This window comes from Cebus imitator, unplaced genomic scaffold, assembly GCF_001604975.1.
Source record: "Cebus imitator isolate Cc_AM_T3 unplaced genomic scaffold, Cebus_imitator-1.0 Scaffold274, whole genome shotgun sequence".
NCBI lineage: Eukaryota > Metazoa > Chordata > Mammalia > Primates > Cebidae > Cebus > Cebus imitator.
Window position 1 is genome coordinate 967,706 of NW_016107589.1, and position 19,886 is coordinate 987,591.

The following is a 19,886-nucleotide window of genomic DNA, read 5'->3' on the forward strand; positions in this document are numbered from 1 at the left end:
GAAGGCCTAGCTTGATTCCATTTTCATTGTGGTTTTGTGGAATCACCATGGAGGATCGTTCCTTCAAGTGACATGTTAAAGTGCACATAGATGAACAAATTCTTAGGAATAGGTATAGTAATATTTCCCACATTGTTGTAAGAAATAGCTTATACTCCTTTTTTGGTTTTATTTTTTAAGGCAGTGAAATTCCCAACCTTTTGAGCAATAGAGCCCTCTTTAAAAACTTTCTAATTCTGAATTCTGTATTAGCTATACTTTGTATCTGATAAATTACTTAATGTCAAAGCCAGTATGAACTTAATAACAGATTTAAGTGATTTGGTGTTTTCCTGATTGTGTTAGTCCAATTTCGGGCTGCTATAAAGAACTGCTCGAGACTGAGTAATTTTTAAAGAAAAGAGGTTTAATCGTTTCACAGTTCTGCATTGCTGGGGAGGCCCCAGGAAACTTACAACCATAGTGGAAGGGGAAGCAGGCCCATCTTACATGGCAGCAGGCAAGAGAGCCTGTGTAGGAAGCGAAGGGGGAAGAGTGTCTTGTAAAACTATCAGATTTCCTGAGAACTCACTGTCACAGAACAGCATGGGAGGAACCGCCCCCATGATCCAATCACTTCCTTCCCTTTACACATGGGAATTATAATTCTATATGAGATCTTGGTGGAGACACTGAGCCAAACCATATTACTGATCAGAGTAGTGTCTATGAACATTTGATAGATAAGTTAATGCACTATTAAGACATTTGTTCAGCTTTTCTGTTAAATATCTCACACAAATTATGCTTTAGTCAGTTTCTCAGACCAAGAGAGAACCACTAATTTAGCATATTTGCAACTTTTGTAGTATCATCCTTGTTCAGTTAGAATGAAAGAAGTATCTTTTGCTTTGGTGAATTATTTGGAGCCCTGGCTAGTAAGAAGCTGAATGTCTAGACTAGGGACACATTAGTTAGTTTATTTACTTATTTATTTGAGATGGAGTCTTGCTGTGTTGCCCAGGCTGGAGCACAGTGGCTCGATCTTAGCTCTCTACAACCTCCACCTTCCAGGTTCAAGTGATTCTTCTGCCTCAGCCTCCTGAGTAGCTGGGATTACAGGCATGCGCTACCATGCCCAGCTAATTTCGTATTGTTAGTGGAGTCGGGATTTCTCCATGTTGGTCAGGCTGGTCTCCAACTCCTGACCTCAGGTGATCCAGCCGCCTCAGCCTCCCAAAGTTCTGTGATTACAGGCATGAGCCACCGTACCCAGCCAGTTTATTTTAATTTTGGTTTAATGGTGTAAAGTCAAATATAGCAATAGTCCACAAACTTACAAATCTGTCATCTTTATTGAGATCCAGCTTCCTGCTGGCTTTTCTGTCTTTGTATACCAGGATATAGGGATATATTTATGTAGTTTTTTGGCTTTAACAAATAGTGAGATAGCTTTTTTAAACCTTTCTATGTGAATTGTATCCTATTTTGTCAAAGCATTTTGGGCAAAAGTGAGTTTTATTGTTCCTTCCTATTCTATTTGAAGGTAGAACTTTTTACATGAAAGAGGCACTTTTTCTTGACACGTTTTTTTGAGTTGTTCTGTTGCCCAGGCTGAGTGCAGTGGTGCAATTACAGCTCACTACAGCCCCAAACTCCTAGGCTTTAGAAATTCTCCCATCTCAGCCTCCCAAGTAGCTGGGACTATGGGTGTGCACCACCAGACTCAGAGAGATATATATATATTTGACATGGAGTCTCGCTCTGTTGCCCAGGCTGGAGGGCAATGATGTGATCTTGGCTCACTGCAACCCCTGCCTCCTGGGTTCAAACGATTCTCCTGATTCAGCCTCCTGAGTAGCTGGGAGTATAGGCGTTTGCCACCATGCTCAGCTAATTTTTGTATTTTTAGTAGAGATGGGGTTTCACCATGTTGGCCAGGCTGATCTTGAACTGATCTCAGGTAATCCACCCGTCTTGGCCTCCCACAGTGCTAGGATTACAGGCATGAGCCACTGTACCAGGCCTAATTTTTGTATTTTTAGTAGAGACGGCGTTTCACCCTGTTGGCCAGGCTGGTCTCAAACTCGTGACCTCAGGTGATCCACCTGCCTTGGTCTCCCAGAGTGCTGGGATTACAGGCGTGAGCCACTGCACCTGGCCTAATTTTTTTATTTTTAGTAGAGACGAGGTTTCACCATGTTGGCCAAGCTGATCTCAAATTCCTGACCTCAGGTGATCCACCCACCTGGACCTCCCAAAGTGTTGGGATTACAAGCGTGAGCCACCGCAGTTGGCCCTTTTTTTTGCATATATTATAGTCAAATTTCACAATCTAGTGGGGAAGATATACAATAGAAAGTTTGATCGCTGCTTTTTTCTTCATGTACCAGCTTCCCTTTTTTTCAGTTTTTATACAAGTCTATGCAAAAGGGAACTATTTTAATCTCAGGGGACCTATTTGGCTAGAACAAGTTGTAGAATTACTCATAATATCCCTTACCTGAAAAAAATGAGGCATATTATAGTTTTGTATTAACAAGCTATAAGAAATGATAAGCTGTTCTTACTCTTATGAGTCTGGTAGGCCCTACCTGTACATGTTTTCAGTAGAGAAAAGGTGAAAGGTTACTAGAATAGAGGAGTCTTAAAGGGTCAAAATTGAGATGATATGCACACACAACTGACTAGAATATGCATTCTCTAATACATATATATGCTTTTTCAGATATTTTGTTTATTTGAGATGGAGTCTTGCTCTGTTACCCAGCCTAGAGTGCAGTGGTGCAATCTCAGCTCACTGCAGCCTCTACCTCCTGGATTNTTTTTTTTTTTTTTTTTTTTAAGAGATAGAGTCTTGCTGTGTTCAGGCTGATCTTGAACTCCTGGGCTCAAGGGATCTGCCCACCTTGGCCTTCCAAAATGCTGGGATCACAGGTGTGAGCCGCTGCACCAGCCTGTTTTCTTGTGTGTGGGAAAAGTATATTTAAAAAATGTCATGCTGTGATGAAAAGTTTGATATTAAATAATCTTTTAAAGTGATGCCATGCCTTACTTGTGTAAAAACATTTTTTTTGAGACAGGGTCCCTCTCTGTCGCCCAGGCTGGGGTTCAGTGGCATGATCACAGCTCACTGGAAGCCTCTACCTCACTGGGCTCTGGTGATCCTTCCACCTCAGCCTCCTGGGGTTGGGACTATAGGTGCATGCCATCATGCCCAGCTAATTTTTGTATTTTTTGTAGAGACAGGGTTTTGCCACATTGCCCAGGGTGGTCTTGAACTCCTGAGCTTGAGTGATCCTCCCACCTCGGCCTCCCAAAGTGCTGGGATTACAGGTATGCGCCACCATGTGTGGTCTCTTGTTTCATTTTTTCAGCTTTATTGAAGTATCATTTATATACAACAACATTATAATGTCCTGTTCAATACGTTTTAATAAATGTATTCATATGTAACTACCACTGCCACAATTATGACATAGAACATTTCCATCACCTCAAAAGTTTCTGGGTTTCAGTTTTCTCATCAGTAAAATGGATATAATGAAAGTATTTGCCTCCTTAGGGTTGTTGTAAGGATTAAATGAATTGATATGTTTAAAGCTCTTGAAATAGTCCCTGGGATATTGTAAGAGCTCAGCAAATGCTGTCTGCTGTTATCATCTATAGTATTGCTATTGGTGCTCTACCCCTTTTTAAAGGCCCCTCCTTACTAATTTTAGTAGATATTTAAAGTGTAAAGATTCTATACTGTTAAGAAAGGTGTGTTTCATTTGTTAGAAATCAGTTGATTGTAGATGCTATTTTGGTTAATATAGCTCTGTAGTATATTTGCAAGTTGGCTAGTGTGATGCCTCCAGCTCTCCATTTTCTTCAGGATTGCTTGTGTTAATCAAGGTTTTTATGCTTTTGTACAAAATTTAGGATTGTTCTATTTCTGTGAAAAATGTCGTTGGAATTTTGATGGGGAGTGTGTTGAATCCGTAGACCACTTTGGATTATATGGATATTTCAACAATATTAAATTTTTCAGCCCTGGAGGAGAAAAGGGGTGTGTTTGCTACTACTGTGTATGTATATATGTGTATATGTAAATGAAATTGAATGGAGTGCAAAAGTACTGCAAGTCCTAGTAGAACTTAGGTTGATAGGTGGTATATGTAGGTACACTTTCTTGAATGTCATCCAAATTTATTGATAATTGATATTTTATTGCATTGTTTCTGGGCTGGGAGTAGTGGCTCATGCCTGTAATCCCAGTGATTTAGGAGGCTGAGGTGGGAGGTTTGCTTGAGCCCAGGAGTTTGAGGCTGCAGTGAGCCATGATTGGGCCACTGTACTCCAGCCTGGGCAACAGAGTGAGACCTTGACTCAAAAAAAAAAAAAAAAATTTCTTTTAATCACTGTTATCTCATGGTGAGTTATATGGTGTAAAATTCAACGTCATTTCCTATTCCTTGTCAATAGCACCTTGCTAGGCAACTGTCACTTGTATTTAAAATAATTTTGCTGTTTGGGGCAGGGAGTTGTGTCTCACACCTGTAATGCTGAAGTGGGCAGATCACCTGAGGTAAGGAGTTTGACACTAGCCTGGCCAACATGGTGAAACTCCCCCTCTCTGCCAAAAAATACAAAAATTAGCCGGGCGTGGTGGCATGTGCCTGCAGTCTCTGCTACTTGGGTGGCTGAGGCACAAAAATTGCCTGAGCCCAAGAGACAGAGGTTGCAGTGAGCTGAGATCATGCCACAGCTCTCCAGCCTGGGTGACAGAGTAAGGCTCTGTCTCAAAAAAAAAAAAAAAAAAAAAAGTATATCTATCTATTTATCTATCTATCTATCTATCTATCTTATCTATCTATATATATTGCTATTTGGATTTATAACAGCATGGCTTTGGAAATACGTGTTATTTTAAAAGTCTACACATTGTATTCTCTTGTGTCAGTCCTTTTATTTAACTGCTTTCTTTGCATTTTATTCATTCTATATGCTAGGACATTTTATTGGTTCTCTTTGGGATATTTTTGTATGTGTCTGCTGCTGTTTTCCTTTTTTTTTTTTTTTAAGAATGTAATATTGTAGTTTAGCTGTTGGATTCATTTTCTAGGACTTTCACAACAAATTACTACAAATTAGATGGCTCTACAATAATAGGAAGTTTTCTCTCACATTTCAGGAGGGTAGAAGCCCAAAAGGAAGTGTACACAGGGCAGATTCTAGGGGAGAATCCTTTCTTGCCTCTTCCAGCTTCTGGTGGTTCCTGGCATTTCTTGGCTTCTGGAAGCTTAACTTCAGTTTCTCCCTCTGTCACATGCTCTTCTTCCTCTATGTGTGTGTGTGTATGCCTTGTCTTTTTCTTATAAGGACAGGATTCATTGGATTTAGGGCCTGCTGTAAATCTAGGATGATTTCCTCTTGAGATCCTTAACTAATACACCTGCAAAAACCTTATTTTCAGATAAATTCACAATATGAGGTTCTGGGGGGACATGAGGCTTGGGGGCACACTATTCATCCCACCACAGATGTTCAGGGAGTATTTACATGTTTTAAGCTCTGAAAAGAGGTAGGAAACAGGACTAAATAATGTCAACTACTTTGCAATTTGCAGGAATGTTACCTTGGGCCACTCTGCAGACTGAGAATTCACAGCGATGTGCTCTAGATAGAAGTCCCAAGTGAAAGACTAACTGCTAGGGCATGGAGCATAGGCCTACCCTCTGGAAGTAGCTGTTAGCAAGCTAGAAATAGGTGATGACCTAAAATGTGTATAAGACTATGAGGCCAGGCATGGTGGATCATGCCTGTAATCCCAGCACTTTGGGAGGCTGAGGTGGGCGGATCACCCGAGCCCAGGAGTTCAAGACCAGCCTGGGCAATGTGGTGAAACCTCAGTTTTACAAAAAGTACAAAAATTAGCTGGATGTGGTGGCGCATGCCTGTAGTCGTAGCTACTCTAGAGTCTGAGGTGGGGGGATCACATAGGCCTGGGAAGGTTGAGGCTGCAGTGAGTGAGCTGTCATCATGCCACTGCACTCCAGCCTATCTCAAAAAAAGAAGCAGACTGGCTAGTTTGAGCACCATAATGTGACATTCTATCATACTGTAAATTGTGATAATTTACATGGAAATATAGTATAGTGATTAAGAGCATAAGGACTTTGAGAATCACATTCTCTGGTTTCATATTCTGTCTCTGACTCTGATTATATGCTTGGACTGTGGGTAAATTGGTGTACCTCTGCAATGTCTAATTAAAGTAAGGGTTAAAGAAGACCTTAATACATGTAAAGTCCATGGAACTATCTGGCATATAATAACTGCTCATTTAATGTTTGATGCTGCTATATCTATCATCCTCAGGAGAGAGAAACTCATCATCAGAAAGATTTATACCTTTGATTGTTTTCCTAGCAGTGAGGGTAAATTTTTACTGATGAATTCGTAGATTCCTACCCAGTCTTACCTTAGGAAAATATGCTTTCAGATTGTCTAGTTAGAGGTTGGGGGCAGTAGAGGACATGAGAATGAGATAACAGGTTCCTGACTGGCAGCAGTGGCTCATGCCTGTAATCCCAACATTTTGTAATCCCAGCAAGTTGGGAGGATTGCTTGAGGCCAGGTGTTTGAGACCAGCCTGGGCAACATGAGACTTCCTCTCTACTAAAAATAAAGCTGGACGTGGTGGTGTGTGCTTGTTGGCCCAGCAATTTGGGAGGCTGAGGCGGGGGATCACTTGGGTCTGGGAGTTTGAAGCTGCAGTGAGCTATAATTGCACCACTGCACTCCAGCCTGAGTGACAGAGTGAGACCCTGTCTCAAAAATAAATAAAAAAATTAAAAAGGAAACAGGTTATTCGTTTCATTAACAAGGCATTCTAAACACTGAGTAGCCATTTTAGTGATGTATAGAACTTGTTCCCTGGCAGACTTTTATAGTGAGTTTTCATTTATAGTACATTGAGCAAATCCGCCTTTATGTCCTGAGGGTATCAGCCTGACTTTTAATGTAAGTCTGTTAAATACCTTGTCTCTGAAGTTCTCTAAACAATCTAATTTTGAAGCTGTTTTCAAATGAATAGATAGGTAGATAAACTGCATGTTTTAGCAGGCATTTCAGGATGTTTTGCAAGTAATCATTTACTAAAAGATTTGTTGTGGGAATGTGGTTTTCCTTCCCCTTAGTTTTTAATGTTCCTCCTGGAGGTGTATGTTACTAATAACACTTCTTTGAAAAACCACACTGATTGATAGAGTCCTGCAGTGTAGTTTCCTGAACTTACTAAAAGCTTTGTAAATAGATTACTAGAATTCATAGAGGATAATGATACCATTAGAATTCACAGAGGATGATGAGACCAAGTATTAAACATTTTGCCAGACAAGTTCTTCTCTCTCTCCCCAGCCTAATTGCTGGTCTTTTAGCATTATGCAAAGAAGAGAGGAGACTGGTTCTCTGTCTGCTATATACATATGTTATCTCAGTTAAACTTAACACCTGTACAGGTATTATATTATTTTTTGCGACAGGATCTCACTTTGTTGCCCAGGCTGGAGTGCAGTGGTGCAATCACAACTCATTGCAGCCTCTACCTCCTGGCAGAAGTGATTCTCCCACCTTGGCCTCCCAAAGTGCTGGGATTATAGCCATGAGCCAGTGCACCTGGCTTGTACAGGTAGTTTCTTATTTTATGTAAAGAAACCTAGGCTCAGAGACATGGAAGTTGTTCACTGTCATGTATCTACAAAATGGTGGAGTTAGTATTTGAATCTAAACCTTTCTGGGTCTGTTCTTTTTGCTCTTTTCCAACATATGCTATTGCTTCTCTAGATTAGGGAGCTCAGACAACCACTATGTTGTATATAAAGAAAAGAAGAAAGTACTTAAGTGTAGTACCAAGCTTAAATTATGTCTTTGATTGTTTGATCTTTTGAAAATACTTCCATGTTTAGTTCTCAGTATATGAGGAAATGAGAAAGGAATGGGATGGGGTAGGGTGTGTGCACACAATTGAGGAAAATGGATTATTTGAATGGTGTAGTCCTTGAAGATGTGTCCTGTTACATATCCTCCTTTTCAATTTGTTTATTTATCTTCAGCAGAAAGATTCTTCTCCAGTTTTCTATCATCATCTGAAACCTTTTCAAGGTTTTGCCTTTAGGTTACAGATAGGTTTTTCAGGCAGAAGAATACCTTTCAATATAGTTAACCTCTTAAGAGGACTTTACTGCTGCTGCTATTAGTAGTCTCTTCTGACAGTTAAAGATATTGTAGGAGATTGAAATAATTGTTTTTGTCTTGTAGATTAACTGCTGAAGTACTGATCGAGTTCTGCATTTCTTCAATGAGGAACTACAGGCTGATCTTCTGCCATAATCTCAAACAGCCATAAATGACAAAGGAATGCTTGCTCAGTGAGGGTAGCTGGTGCAGAAGCCATTTTTTAAACTTAGGTATTTAAGTACTGAAAGGTAAGTTTTCGAAATGGTAACTGTCATGCTCTATAAATTCATAGAGATTTTGGAACTTGTCCCCTGTAGCTACTATTTGATTTAACTTGAGGTGTTGTAGTTCTTAGCTGGCACCAGATACATTGAGGAATGGATGTTGCTTGTCTGAGACTATGTAAATGTATGGCATTTTGCTGTCCCTAAGTTAATTTTTTCTTTTCCTTTAAGTTGGCTGCATTGTTTCCTAGTCATGTTGTGACACTCTACCAGTGGATATACATTTGATCCAGTGGACCTTATTTTTGTAAATTTAAGAATTTTAGTAGACTTATCTTCGTGATTTACTGTCCTTCTCTTGCAGTGAGAAAGAAATTATTTATCTTGTGTGATGGAGAAAAGACCAGCTGGTGTCATTTTGTTCATTAACAACCTTTGAGTTTTTCTTTCTTTTACAAATACTCTTTTCCTACATAAAGTAATAAATATAGTGTGTTTATTTTAGAAAACAAATTTTTCTTGGGATTACTTGTTCTCTGATGTGTCAGATATTGGAAATGGCCATCTGAGACATTGTTTTCTCCCACTTCTTTACTGATCACAATTCCTGCAAAATTAGGGCAAGTAACTATTTCTTCTAAACTGGATGGCTCTGACAATTTTTCTTTTGGGTAATTATGAAATAACAGTGTTGAAGCCAGGCGCAGTGGCTCGTGCCTGTAATCCCAGCACTTTGGGAGGCCAAGGTGGGCGGATCACCTGAGGTCGGGAGTTCAAGACCAGCCTGGCCAACATGGTGAAACCCCATCTGTACTAAAAATACAAGCCGAGCATGGTGGCTCGTGCCTGTAATCCTAGCTACATGGGAGGCTTAGGCAGGAGAATCACTTGAACCGAGGAGGCGGAGGTTGCAGTGAGCCGAGGTGGCATAATCGCACTCCAGCCTGGGCAAAAAGCATCAAACTCTGTCCCAAAAAAAAAGAATAGTAGTGTTGATAAAAGGACATCTCTTATTGAAAGTTGTTGTCCAGACTTGAAAAATTTCTTTTTTATAAAAATGTATTATAGCTGCTCTGTCATGTAGAAATAAGAACTTGTTAATCTTGTTCTTATTAGCCCATCATTGATAAAAAGCGTTTATTAGATCATCACTTTTTAGGAAGGATTCTCTCCTGTTTGGGTTTATGAGGGGTTAGATGAAATTTATATGGCACAGTCCAGAATGGGTTTGGATTTACCTGTGTCATTAATAGGCTTGTTCAGCAAAGGTTTTCTTGGAGCCAGATTTGCTCCTTAATTTGTCTTTGAGGCAATGTCTCTTGCTAAATCTTGGATGATTAACTTTGCCATTGTTGATAAATATGCAAGCATTAAAGGGAGCATTCAGCATTAACTGTTCGTAATAGGGAATATGTTTAGGTAATTATACTGAACTTCATCTGTAGAATACACTATAGGCCTGATAACTGGAACATACTTAAATAGATGAGAACACATTCAGGTGTAAAGCATTTTTCTTTAATGTATCTAGTCATATTGCCACCTGTTAATCATTATAGTCTTTTTTTTTTTTTGTCTTTCGTTTGGCAGAAAAGACAGCTTTGATTTCTGGCTGCAAAAAAGATATGAGGAAGAGCTCCTCCCCTTCCTTGAGTAACTGCAACTCCGTTCTTGCTAACAAAATATTTGGAATTCCACTTGATGAGCTGCAGCAGGGAGGACATCCAGACAATGAGGTTCCATTCATAGTCCGCCACGTTGTGGACTATATTGAGGAACATGGTATACATTTCCTTACTTTGAGGGCTAGCTTTTGTTTTAATAAACACAACTTACCCTTTTTGACCTTGGATTTTTAATTTTTTGTTTTTTTTTAGTATGGAAAGTCCAAAACATAGGAAAACCTAGGAATTCTTTTTAATGTTTTAGTGTGATTTTTACTTAAATTCATATACTTGGAAATGACAGTTGCCCAGCCTAGAACAAGTTTTAGTGGGGGTGATAGGAATATTTTTAATGGATATAAGGGGTGGGATAAAATAGAATAGCCCTCAGAACAGAGATAATATGTTTCTAGATGTATAATTTGAAGGTTTTTAGTCAAATCATGGGAGCCAAGAAAGGCTTTCCAAAAGCACGAGTATTTTAAGTTAATTGGAGAATGAATATATGTGGTCAAGCAGTTGACATTGCAGCACATTTAATGATTGCCTTGAACTAATGTAGGAGGTCTGGAGCAACAAGGACTTTTTCAAGTCAATGGGAATGCTGAGACAGTGGAGTGGCTTCGGCAGAGATACGACAGCGGAGAAGAGGTGGATTTGGTTAAGGAAGCAGATGTTCCCTCAGCTATTAGCCTTCTTAGATTTTTTCTTCAAGAACTTCCTGAACCTGTTATCCCTGGCAGTTTACATATTCACTTGATGCAGCTTTCTCAAGGTAACATAATGTGATACTTATCAGTAGGTCATTTATTGTTAATGTCATAGTCTTTACCTTTTAGAGATCTTGACATGTAAGCAGTAAGTATAGTATTTTAGATATTTGTTATTTTCTCACTTGCTTTTTGGGGCTGTATGATCTTGTCAAGGGAAATGCAACTTCCTGGATCCCTCTAGTACCATTTACTTTTTGTGATTGGTCTTACTAGCCTAAGATACAGGGTGAAGAGGAAAAGGAAGAGACAAGAACAAGGAGTAGGAGGGTCATCAAAAAAAAAAAAAAAAAAAGAAAATTATGTAAGGTAATGTGTGTGGGGGCATAATGTCCTATAGTAGCCAAAGGTGTTGCTTAGTGGTGATACTACTAATATTAGAGTTACTTATCCCTGGTTTGGTAGAATTTCCTAGCAAAAAAGCAAGAAGACAACTTTGATTCTAGGCTTGGAATATACCTAAAGCTTGTTCTTGGACGCTTACCTAAAGGAAATGAATATCAAATTGAACATCAGACTCTAAGCCAAAGAAACAAAAAAAGATTTATCTTTGTCGGGTTTTTTTTGGTGGTGACTAAAAGTAGTGCTTAGCTAGAGTGGAATAGGAACAGGAAAAATAATGGTAGAGGCAGCAGAAAGGTAAAAGAACCAAGAAGTGATGAAAGGCTTCTGTTCCTAGAGCCAAATGGTATTCATGTGTATGTAATGGAGGGACATGCTTCATTATATAGGGAAAATGTGTAAAGTTGGCATATAACGTTATATATTTCTTGAATTTTAAAATTACCTTTTCAGGCTTTTTTGGTATTATGGAGTTCAATTATTTTTGAATCGGGTCTTCTAAAGCAATTCAGTTATGCTAAGAATTATAACTACTTCCTTTATACCTATCTCTATCACAGCTGGGCATTCTATAATGTGTGTGTATATATCCTTAAGTATTATGTTGTCAGAGAAAGTGTATTTTCTTTTGAAAGTGTTTATCCATCTTCTTCTTAAATTTTAAATTCCTATGAGCCTAAATTAGTTAGGTGTCTCTGATTCATACATAAGGGTCAATGCAAAGACGTTCTGTGACCCTCTTACACAAGTTTTCTGTGCAGCTAAATCATAAGGCTCACTTTGAACTTAACCTGATTCACTGCTGTACTTTTACTCTATAACGTGGATCAAAAAACAGGCTTCAAAACAAAACGTTATTAGTAAGGCTACCCTTTTTCCAAAGTGTCACTTTAATTTTTCTCCCCCCAAATATTACATTTTTTTGTTTTGAATTTTTGAATTCATTTTATTCTTACAGGAATTTTTCTTTTTTCTTTTTTTTCCCCTTTTTAGTAATGGTGTCTTTTTATTGATAGCTTCCCAATAGCATCTGTAAACATCGGGTACAAAAATATCCCATTAAATTCTTTCCCGAGTGGCTCCGTTTGTTCCATGGAGGCCCTCAGAGAGGCCTACTGGGCCCTCAGGTTCCACTAACCTGTGTTCCGAGAAACAGGCCTCAGCACGCTCAGGGCTGAATGGACGGCCCTCCAGCCTTCCTCTTGAGCCTTTGACCTATTTCAGAAACTTCCTTGAGATACTGAGGAGAAAGTATTTGATACTTTTACAGAGGAAAGGGCAGGAAAAGCAGAATTAGCGGGTGCAGGGGTGAGCGGGGGCGAACTCACACGAGACCGTGCTTGTGCGCCTCAAGGAGGTCCTGACCAGAGGTGGCGGACATCTGGCTCTGGTCTCTGGGAACCTTTTTAAGCATTATTCACAGCAGACATGAGGCTCAGCTCTGGAAAAATTCCCGTGCCCAGCCCCGCAACTCCTGCTGGGATGGGCATGCCCTGGCATGGCAGAGGAGTCTTGCAGAGGAGATGTGTTCTGAGGAAGGAAGGAGCCAGAATGAAAGACCCCGCTCAGCAATCCACACCCTTCGAGAGAGCCCTGTCCCCCTGGGAGCCTGGGTGACAGAATGGGGCAACAAAGGCACCCTGGGTGACAGAACAAGGCAGGGTCATCTGCTGCCACCTTGTATGCCGCTGCCCTGAGACCCTCAAGGCACCAGGCAGCAGGGCTACTCGCCCATCTCCTCATCATCTGTCTGGCTGCGCCCATTGATGGCTGGGGGACTGGGCCGGACATGGGACAGGTCCTCGAAGCCGGGGCTCAGGGAGGGTGAGATGGTGTCAGGGCTGGTGTCACAGGAGCCCGTGCTCTGCTCTGAGGTAGCGATGGTGATCGTGGTGCTGGGTGGGATGGGGTCTTCATCCTCATCCTCCAGGAAGGATGCCTCCGGGATGTGGCTGAAGGCCTCCGGGTGCTGCTGGGCCAGTTTCCCTTTCAGTGTCCTGATCTGGCGGAAGATGCTGACCAGGTCCCGTTTCATCTCTACCAGGGTCCTCGTGTGGTGCAGGAAGCGCTCGCTCATCTGCTGCAGGCGGGCACTGGACAGGTTATTGAAGTTCAGCAGCATCTCATTGGTCTTCTCAAAGCGGTCCAGCATGTTCTTCTGGGCCAGGATGATGACGTTGACGTCATCTGTGTTCACCTTGCTCATGATGCGGCTGCAGAAGACCCTTGAGGCCGATTCCGGGAGGTCCATCTCTTCCTCCTCCTCCGCTGCCTGCACATCTGGCGGCCTTGTTCGCGCTTCTGCGGAATTTTTCAAACGTTTATATTGAGACACCTAATAAACATTTTGCTTTTATTTTTTTATTTTAAAAATTATTTTTATTTTTTTTTTGTGGTGAGTTTTACTCTTGTTGCCTGGGCTGGAATGCAGTGGTACATCTTGGCTCAGTGCAACCTCTGCCTCCCAGGTTCAATTGATTCTCCTGCCTCAGCCTCCTGAGTAGCTGGGATTACAGGCATGCACCACCACACCCAGCCAGTTTTTGTATTTTTAGTAGAGATGGGTCAGGCTGGTCTCGAACTCCTGACCTCAGGTGATCACCCACCTCGGCCTCCCAAAGTGCTAGGATTACAGGTGTGAGTCATTGTGCCTGGCCTTTTTTATTTTTATTTTTTGAGGTGGCATCTTGCTCTGTCACCCAAGCTGGAGTTCAGTGGTGCCATCTCACCTCACTGGAACTTCTGCCTCCGAGGGTCAAGCGATTCTTTTGCCTCAGCCTCCTGAGTAGCTGGGACTACAGGCGCCACCATGCCCGGCTAATTTTTGTGTTTTTTTTAGTGGAGATGGGGTTTCACCAGATTGGCCAGGCTGTTCTTGAACTCCTGACCTCGTGATCCACCTGCTTCAGCCTCCCAAAGTGCTGGGATTATAGGCATGAGCCGTTGTGCCTGGCCTGCATTTTGCATTTATTAAATATGAACAGAAATCGATATGGTAAAATTTTTTTGAGCCTTTTAAAATAACTCTAGAGCTATTCTCTTTATAGTCATAGGTTTACATGTTCCCTCTGTTAGCTGAATTGCAGACACATGTTTAAAGTTCCAAGCGTCAGATAATCTTTCAGTCCTGAATGAAAATTTTTAAATTGATAATTGGAATGAGATTTAATGGAAGCAAAGTCATTGACTCACTGATTCTATCTATCAGAAGCTATTTATTTTTCACTGGGATCATAATTTCAATTGGTTTTCTTTTATTTATTTGTTGTCGTTTTTTGTTTTTTGTTTTTGAAATGGTCTTGCTGTGTTGCCCAGGCTGGAGTGCAGTGGTGTGTTCCTAGCTCGCTACAGACTTGATATCCAGGGCTCAAGTGATCCTCCCACCTCAGCCTCCTGAGTAGGTGGGACTACAGCCATGTACCACCATGGCTGGCTAATTTTTTAAATTTTTTATTTTTTGTAGAGACAAGATCTTGCTTTGTTGCCCAGGCGGGTCTTGAACTCCCGAGCTCAAGCAATCCCGTCTCAGCTTCCCAAAGCACTGGGATTACAGGTGTGAGCCATTGTATCTGGCCTCGTTTTCATTTAAAATTATGACAACATCATCAACTATGTTGACATTCATGGAATTACGGCATGCATCTTATTAATTATTCTTATGTTAACATTCACTTGTGAAGGAATTTAAGATATGCAAAAATGCTTATGGTGCATAAGTGCTTTCATGTTTAATATGAGAAATCCACTGTCGTCTTCTATTTTCCACTTATACATACATAATCATTAGCGTGTGTATGTATGCACATGTACTTACATGTATACCCATTTCTTTAATAGCTATGCAGCTAGGTATGGTAGTATTTGAGGTGATATTTGCATTTATGTTGTAATGTCATCTGTTTGTTCATTCTTCAGTCATTCTTTTGAGAAAGTGTCTAGATCTCTGAACAAAGATTCCTTTCTTTTTCTTCTTTTTTTTTTTTTTTAAATAGAGATGGGGTTTCACCATATTGGTCAGGCTGGTCTCGAACTCCGAACCTCAGGTGATCCACCTGCCTTGGTCTCCCAAAGTGCTGGGATTATAGGCATGAGCCACCTTGCCTGGCCCTTTCTGCCCTTTATTTATTGTAGAGAATTTTGTTTGTTTCTTTTATTTTTTGAGACAGAGTCTTGCTCTGTCACCCAGGCTGGAGTGCAGTGGCACAGTCTTGGCCCCCTGCAACCTCCGCCTCTCAGGTTCAAGTGATTCTTGTGCTTCAGCCTCCTCAGTAGCTGGAACTACAGGCACGTGCCACCATACCTGGCTAATGTTTGTGTTTTTAGTAGAGATGGGATTTTACCATGTTGGCCAGGCTGGTCTCGAACTCCTGACCTCAAGTGATCCACCCACCTTGGCCTCCCAAAGTGCTGGGATTACAGGCATGAGCCATAGCACCCAGCTGTAGATAAATAATATGATATTATTTTAATGTTCACAAATACATGACAGAGTTACTGCTTTTAAGATCATGGAGGAAGCCTTGTTGCAGTTGTATTTCAGCTTTTGTTTTTAATAAGTGGTTTCATTTTTCTGTGGTAGCAGGATAGTGCATTCACTGGTGTGGTTAAACCTTGTATTTAGACTAGGGTTTCACAGCCTTGGTACTGTTGATTTTGGGCTGGATAATTTTTTGTGATAGGGGGTTGTATACTGTAGGATGTTTAGCAGCATCCCTGACCTCTACCAAAGGCACTGTCTTCCTCAAAGTCATGACAGCCATTCATTATCAAATGTTGACAATTCCTGGTTTAGACCGTAATGGTTAGTCCAGTGGCTTATACATTGTGTTTTTGTAGAAAACATAGCTAGCAGTTTTGTGGATTAGTTAGAACATTTCCAAAAAATGTTACAGTACTTGAAGGAATTACTAGGGGAAACTTCCCATACATTATTTTTTCTGGATATGATTTAACTAGAAAGTAGACTCCAAAGGAAAGAAATTTAAGCAAGTGTGTATATATTTAATATATTTTGAAAGGCTTCTCTGCCTTACTTGAAGACTTTAGAAACAGGTCTGTGTAGGTATAAATATGTAGTAGAAATGTACCCAAACAACTTTGGATAATGTGGCTAGTATTTCAAACAAAAACAGTATTGCCCACAAGCTTATCACCTTGCCAAGTCAAATGGTGTAGTAAGTTCAACATCTTTTTTCAGATATTGTGCATTCATTTAGTGAATTCAACTAATGTTTATTGAACATCTGCTATATGCTAGGCATTGCTCTAGATCAGCAGTCCCCAACTTTTTTTGACACCAGGGATGGGTTTTGTGGAAAACATTTTTTCCACTGATGGGAAGGGGGAATGGTTTTGGGATGAAACTGTTTCAACTCAGATCATTAGGCATTAGATTCTCATAAAGAATGTACAACCTAGTTCCCTTGCATGCACAGTTCACAGTAGCATTTTTGCTCCTATGAGAATCTGACTCGCTGCTCACCTCCTGCTATGTGGTCCAGTTCCTAACAGGCCACAGATGGGTCCACAGCCCCGGTTGGGGACCCTTGCCCTAGATGCTGAGAATTCAGCACTGAAAAAAAACTAGATGAAAATATCTGCCTCATGGTTGGGCATGGTGGTTCACGCCTGTAATCCTAGCACTTTGGGAGGCTGAGGCCGGAGAATCGCTTTAGCCTAGAAGTCCTAGACCAGGCTGGGCAACATAGGGAGACCCTGTCTCTACAAAAACTTCAAAAATTAGCCAACTGTGGTGGCATTTGCTTATGGTTCTAGCTACTTAGGAGGTTGATGTGGGATGATTGTTTGTGCCTGGGAGGTTGAGGCTGCAGTGACCCTCTGTGGTCATGCCACTGCACCCTACCCTGGAGCAATAGCCTGTCTCAAAGAAAAAAAAAAAATTCTGCCTTAACAGAACTAAAATGCTATAGGGAATAAGGGAAGATGGATAAATAGATGATAAAAATAAACCTATGGATGGGTATGCTAGATGACAAGTGCCACAGAGCTGGAGACAATGTTAGGTAGAATTTGTCAGTGTTGATATCTTCATTGTATTGATAATATTAACTGCTTGCATTTTTAATATGTGATTTTCTAAAATAATCCTTTTCTGCTGAATGCTTAGGTTGTTAAAATTTCCAATCAGCTATAGGTACAGTGATTTAAACATAAATCCAGGGACTATTCCATCCAATTTTAAAATTGAAGTACTGGTGCATTTGAATGGACAGTTGATAATATTGCAAAATATAGAAGAGTTGTTATTGGTTGCATTTTAAATTTTAAGTAAAACTCATGTGACTGTAGCCTTTCTTGATAAATAAACTTTTATTTATTTATTTTTTGAGACAGCGTCTCTCTCCGTCACCAGGCGCCAGGCTGGAGTGCAGTGGCGTGATCTCGGCTCACTGCAACCTCCGCCTCCCGGGTTCAAGCAATTCTGCCTCAGCCTCCCGAGTAGCTGTGACTACAGACACGCGCCACCATGCCCAATTTTTTTTTTTTTTTTTTCCCCCGTAGAAATGGGGTTTCACCATGTTGGCCAGGATAGTCTCAATCTCTTGACCTGGTGATCCGCCCGCCTTGGCCTCCCAAAGTGCTGGGATTACAGGCGTGAACCACCGTGCCCGGCTGTCCTTTCTTGATAAACTTAAAATTTTTTTTCTTTTTTTTTTAATTTTTGAGATAGGGTCTCACTCTGTCACCCAGGTGCAGTGGCGTGATCTTGACTTACTACAACCTCTGCCTCTCAGGTTCAAGCCATCTTCTCACCTTAGCCTCCTGAATAGCAAGGACCACATGTGTTTGCCAGTACACCTGGCTACTTTTTGTATTTTTGGTAGAGGTGGGATTTCGCCATGTTGCCCAGGCTGGCCTCGAGCTCCTGAGCTCGGGCAATATGCCTGCCTCAGCCTCCCAAAGTTCTGGGATTACAGGCGTGAGCCACTGTACCAGGCCAAAATTTTTTCTTAAACATAGTACTGGAGTTCTATTTCCTGATGAACTTTCTAGACTAGTATTATTTAGCAGAGATGGCTAATATCATGACCATAACCTTTTACCAAGAGTTTTTCAATAAAATAATTTTAAGAACTTGGGGAAAATATAAAATGAAACATAATTGAGTTGGTTTTTACTCATGAAGCAATAAATCACTTCATTTCGAGAGGACCTCTGAGCACTCTTTTCTCCCAAATGGGATCCTCACCAATCAAGTGGGATTAATATGGGTCTAGTTTCTGTTAATGAAAACTCATTGACATGATAAATACAAGGCCTAACTTGTGATAAAGTTTGCTTGATAAGCAGAAACCAACATCAATTTAGAGTAGAAAAACAGAGGAGAAATGAAAGACTTTTTAATTTAGTTCTGCTGATATTGTTGAAGTTAATTGTTATTTCAGGAAACCAGGAGAAGAAAATCACTCTGTTACCTTGTTCGTTCCTTGTTTTTCATTTCGTCCAAGCTGAAAGATATCACTGATGCTATTAGCCCCTCAAATTGTATCTCTGCTTTGCTCCCTAGTGGTTTGTATTGACTGGCATGGCCAGTGCATTTTGACTTCTTAGTGTTGGCACTAGTGTGGAAACACAGGTACGTTCATGCTGGAGACAGTAGGATGAGAATTAAAAAAAAAACAACAAAAAAAAACTAGAGAATTGGAGCCAATGAGTAATAGATGAGGAAAACATCCTCCAGCAGGGGTTGAGTTCCTTTTTTCCAGCTCCCCCTCTCCACCTCTTCTTCATTTCATAAGTGAAATGCAAAGTCCTAAGGCGTTTGGCCCCAGTAGAGGAAGTGAAGAGGTTTTGAATTGTTGTAGTAAAAAGGTGATGTGGGTGGAGTAATGTGAACCTGGCAAAATATCAGAGCTTTGCTTTTTGCTTTATTAAAAAAAAAAAACCTGTCATTATATTTTATAGATTATAATAATGAAGATGAATTTGGAAGAAAGTTGAGGTTCCTCTTGCAACAGCTTCCACCTGTTAATTACAGTTTGTTAAAGTTTCTGTGTAGATTTTTAGCCAATGTAGCATCACATCATGAAGAAATTTGGTCTGCAGAGTCTTTGGCTGCTGTCTTTGGTCCAGATGTCTTCCAGTAAGTTGTTTGAAAAATTTTTGTTTAATTTTTAAAAATTAGATATGTGAAATAGAATCATTATATTGTCTCCCAACGATCATAGGTTGCTCAGCGAACCATTATTTTTTATACTAGATCTGATTAATCCTTACAGCATTTTTGTGAACAGGGTACAAATTAGGTAAGTAGGTTTTCCAGATGGGAAAATGGAAGCACAGAATGGTGTTATAAGTTGCCCATGTTTATAAAGCGGTTCACTGGTTTTCTTCCAATTTTACCTGTGATTGATTTAAGAACTCTCAATTCAATTTGGACTTTTATTCTTAGCATTTACACAGATGTGGAAGATATGAAAGAGCAAGAAATAGTGAGCAGGATCATGGCTGGACTTCTGGAAAACTACTATGAGTTTTTCGAGAATGAAGAGGAAGATTTTTCATCTAATGATTTGAGTTCAATTACTGAACAGGTGAGACTATTCTATTTGGATGGATAATTTTTTTTTTTAAGAATAATATGCTCGCCGGGCGCGGTGGCTCAAGCCTGTAATCCCAGCACTTTGGGAGGCCGAGGCGGGTGGATCACGAGGTCAAGAGAT

At 40.5% G+C, this 19,886-nt stretch overlaps 2 protein-coding genes across 9 annotated transcripts in view; one reads left to right on the forward strand and one right to left on the reverse strand.

Moving 5' to 3' along the window:
- Positions 1 to 19,886, forward strand: part of FAM13B (family with sequence similarity 13 member B) — a 119,117-nt gene that overhangs the window by 29,453 nt on the left and 69,778 nt on the right. For 5 of the 8 annotated variants that reach the window (XM_017500951.2, XM_017500956.2, XM_017500954.2 and 2 more), the window contains 5 exons: positions 8,284 to 8,450; positions 10,017 to 10,208; positions 10,653 to 10,865; positions 19,129 to 19,306; positions 19,616 to 19,757. In XM_017500951.2, coding sequence (XP_017356440.1) covers positions 10,052 to 10,208; positions 10,653 to 10,865; positions 19,129 to 19,306; positions 19,616 to 19,757 — 690 coding nt within the window. In that variant the 5' untranslated portion in view covers positions 8,284 to 8,450; positions 10,017 to 10,051. The remainder of the gene's footprint in view (positions 1 to 8,283; positions 8,451 to 10,016; positions 10,209 to 10,652; positions 10,866 to 19,128; positions 19,307 to 19,615; positions 19,758 to 19,886) is intronic. The other 3 variants (XM_037728649.1, XM_037728650.1, XM_017500958.2) reach the window with 1 other exon arrangement.
- LOC108284269 (kxDL motif-containing protein 1-like) lies at positions 12,164 to 13,591 on the reverse strand. The gene has a single exon (XM_037728652.1). It carries the CDS (start codon positions 13,451 to 13,453, stop codon positions 12,926 to 12,928), a length of 528 nt encoding a protein of 175 aa, XP_037584580.1. The 5' UTR covers positions 13,454 to 13,591; the 3' UTR covers positions 12,164 to 12,925.